General features: G+C 61.0%; 1 protein-coding gene across 1 annotated transcript; it reads left to right on the top strand.

Annotated features, from left to right (window-relative positions):
- Positions 1-434: 434 nt before the first annotated feature.
- TMEM132E (transmembrane protein 132E) lies at positions 435-3524 on the top strand (the record flags this gene model as incomplete). The annotated part of the gene is made up of 5 exons (XM_010133960.1): positions 435-711; positions 1300-1579; positions 1660-1851; positions 2372-3148; positions 3273-3524. Coding segments are annotated over 5 exons (1778 nt in total), but the record flags the coding sequence as incomplete, so codon positions are not given.
- Between the last annotated feature and the right edge of the window lie 37 nt (positions 3525-3561).

Below are 3561 nucleotides of genomic sequence, written 5' to 3'. Positions count from 1 at the left end.
GGGACGATCCAGATGGACTCTGGGAAGTTCTTCTGGGTTTGGCAGGAGGGATGGGGACAAGGCGCCGGTGGGTACCTATATGCAGCCACATGTCTGGTCTGTGTTTGGTGCCTGCACCCTCCGGATGTGAGTGGGGGAGATTTTGGGGCAAATGTCCAGGATGAACGATTTGCAGCTCTGCGAAGCCCTGGGGGTGCCCCCAGCTGGAGCACAGTACCAGGGTGCAATTCGGTGCAGGGGCCAAAGAAGCTGAAGATCCCTGCAAGGTCTGGCAGAGGAGCTGGGCGGGGAGAGATACATGTTATGGCCATGGTGTGGGTGTCCACACCTCTGAGCAGGGACCCTGGGGAGGAGGGACATCCCCGCTCCTGGGCCACCTTTAACCGAGTGTGTGCTGGGTGATGTTCTGCCCCTCAGCACTTCCCACACTGCAGGCGCCCTCCAGCCAGGACCTCTGGTGTGTCTGTGGGATCACTGCGACCTCCCATCCTCCCTTCTCCCCCAGGTCTCCAGCAGCTGTGACTATGTCTTCGTCAGCGGGAAGGAGTCGCGGGGCTCCATGAGTGCCCGGGTCACCTTCACCTACGAGCACCTCTCTGCCCCGCTGGAAATGACGGTGTGGGTGCCCAAACTGCCGCTGCACATCGAGCTCTTGGACGCCCGGTTGAGCCAAGTGAAGGGCTGGAGGGTGCCCATCCTGCCAGACAGGAGGTGGGTGTTGCAGAGGCACGATGCTTGGGGTCTTTCCTGCCTGGAGAAGGCATGGTGAAGGTGGTGGTGGTGGCCTAGCTGCCTTGTTCAGCTGCTTTATGAGGGGGTTTAAAAGCTGATGGAGCCAGAGTCATCTCAGGAGTCCACAGTGAGAGATCAGGGCCAGTGGTTGCATGTTTGTATGGAAGGAAGAAAATTTCACTATGAGGTTGGTCAAATGCTGGAGCTGATGGGGAACATCCATCCTTGACAATGCTCAAAACTTCCCCGGATGAGGCCGGGAGCAGCCAAGCTCCAAAGTTAGCCCTGCTTTGAGGTCTAGAGACCCCCAGGTGTCCATCCCAACCAGAGATGGCTTGTCCTGTCAGCTGGTTAAGGGGCAGAGATGCTGGCAACCCTGTTACCACGTGCTGCTAAAGCCCTCAGAGACCTCATGGGTAACAGGCCTCTTTTGGCCAGAAGCCATCATTTCTTTTGTGACCCTGCATTTCTCCCTCCCTGGTCACCCCTCTCCTTTCCCGGGGGGGCTGAAGAGCTATGGCAGTGGGGACCTTGGTAGCACTGCCCACCCACTGCCCTGTCCCGCAGGTCGGTGCGGGACAGCGAGCACGAGGAGGATGAAGAGGAGCGGAAGCAGAGCCGGGGCTGTACCCTGCAGTACCAGCACACCACGCTGCAGGTCTTCACCCAGTTCCACACCACGGCAGCAGAGGGCACGGGGCAGGTGGTCACCATGCTGGGGCCCGACTGGCTGGTGGAGGTCACCGATCTGGTCAGCGACTTCATGCGCGTGGACGACCCGCGGGTGGCCCACATGGTGGACAGCTTCACGCTGGCTGGGAGGGAGCCGGGCACCACGCTCTTCAAGGTACCCCCCGCTGCCTTTCCCCACCTCTGCCAGCTTGGCTGGGGGTGGCAGGTGGTGACGGGAACCCTCGTCCTCTGCAGGTCGTGTCCCCGCTCATGGAGGCGGTGTTGGGTGAGACACTGGTGACAGTGGCGGAGGAGAAGGTCAGCATCACAGACCTGAAGGCCCAGGTGGTCTCCAGCCTCTCGCTGTCCCTCCACCCCAGCCCCGGCAATAGCCACACCATCATTGCCCGCACGTCCGTGCAGCAGACCCTCAGCTTCTTCAAGCAGGTGAGGCCAGGAGGGTGCATTCAGGCTTGGGGGGACTGGTGGGGAACTTGGGGTGTGCTGAGGGCTCCATCTGCAAACCACTACTGCCCACAGTCATCCCAGGCCCCCACAGCACCCACTGTCCTCCAGACACGCTGGTGACCCCAAAGCACCCCAGAAACCTTCACACAGACCTATGAACCAACTCTGCCCAGCCTGGGGACAACCATGGGGACAAAGCGGTCTGGAAGAGATTCTGTACAGTTCTCAGTCCAGCTCTGGTAGCCACATCTGGCACCTCTGGAGCTGAAATTTGGGGTGAGCCTGGGCAAGCATGGGGAACACTGAGGGTCAAAGAAGGAAAAGAGAAAAACTAGGTGATGGTTGGAAGGAACAAGACGGATGATGGAGGGATAAAGGGTGAATTGGGTGGAGTGGTCGACAAGGGTGCAAAGGAAGAGGGATGGATGGAGGGATGGACAGCAGGGGCAGGTGGGACTGGCATCGTGCTGGGCAACCGGTGCCTGTGTTGGTCCTGCAGGAAGCGCTCCTGAGCCTGTGGATTTCCTACAGCGACGGCACCACGGTCCCCCTCTCCCTCTACGACCCCAAGGACTACAACCTGGTGGTGAGCAGCCTGGACGAGAAGGTGGTCTCGGTGACTCAGGACCGGGCATTCCCCTTGGTGGTGGCGGAGAGCGAGGGCGCGGGGGAGCTGCTGCGGGCTGAGCTGGTCATCTGCGAGAGCTGCCAGAAAACTAAGCGCAAGAGCGTGCTCTTCACAGCCTTGGCCAGCGTGCGGGTCCACTTTGGGTCCGAGGAGGACCCAACCTATGACTACGACCACGTGCCCAGCAAGCCAGGGCTGGCAGAGACGGGGGCGAGCACCACCCTGCGGGCAGAGGTGGAGAGGAAAGCAGAGCCGAGTGAGGACAGTAAGATGTCCAGCGCATCTCACCCCACTGAGGACTTCCCCACCATTCCCACTGGCTTTGTCCAGGTGACCAGGGGGCTGACGGACCTGGAGATAGGCATGTACGCCCTCCTGGGCGTCTTCTGCCTGGCCATCTTGGTCTTCCTCATCAACTGTATTGTCTTTGTGCTGAAATACCGGCACAAACGCATCCCGCCTGAAGGCCAGACCAACATGGACCATTCCCACCACTGGGTCTTCTTGGGCAACGGGCAGCCCTTGCGGGCTCACAATGACCTCTCCCCCCAGCCCGAGAGCCCCGGGAACCCCCTGGAAAACGTCCAGACCTGCTGCCATGGGGACCACCACAGCAGCGGCAGCTCACAGACCAGTGTGCAGAGCCAGGTCCATGGCCGTGGGGATGGTTCCTCAGGGGGCTCCACCCGGGAACCCCCTGGAAACCGTCCAGACCGGCTGCCATGGGGACCACCACAGCAGCGGCAGCTCACAGACCAGTGTGCAGAGCCAGGTCCATGGCCGTGGGGATGGTTCCTCAGGGGGCTCCACGCGGGACCAGAGCGAGGACCCACTCAACTCGCCCACCTCCAAACGGAAGCGGGTGAAGTTCACCACCTTTGCCACACTGCCCTCTGACGAACTGGCCTACAACTCCATCCCCATCGCCGATGAGGAGGACTTGGAGTGGGTCTGCCAGGACATGGGGCTGCAAGACCCCGAAGAGCTTCACAACTACATCCGCAGAATCAAAGAGATCGCTTAACGCAGGAGCAGAGGGGATGGGGTGGGAGGGAGGGGGC

Source organism: Buceros rhinoceros, unplaced genomic scaffold (assembly GCF_000710305.1).
Source record: "Buceros rhinoceros silvestris isolate BGI_N320 unplaced genomic scaffold, ASM71030v1 scaffold40513, whole genome shotgun sequence".
NCBI classification, from domain to species: domain Eukaryota; kingdom Metazoa; phylum Chordata; class Aves; order Bucerotiformes; family Bucerotidae; genus Buceros; species Buceros rhinoceros.
The sequence above is the reverse complement of the archived record's forward strand: the minus strand, read 5'-3'. Positions and strand labels throughout refer to the sequence as shown.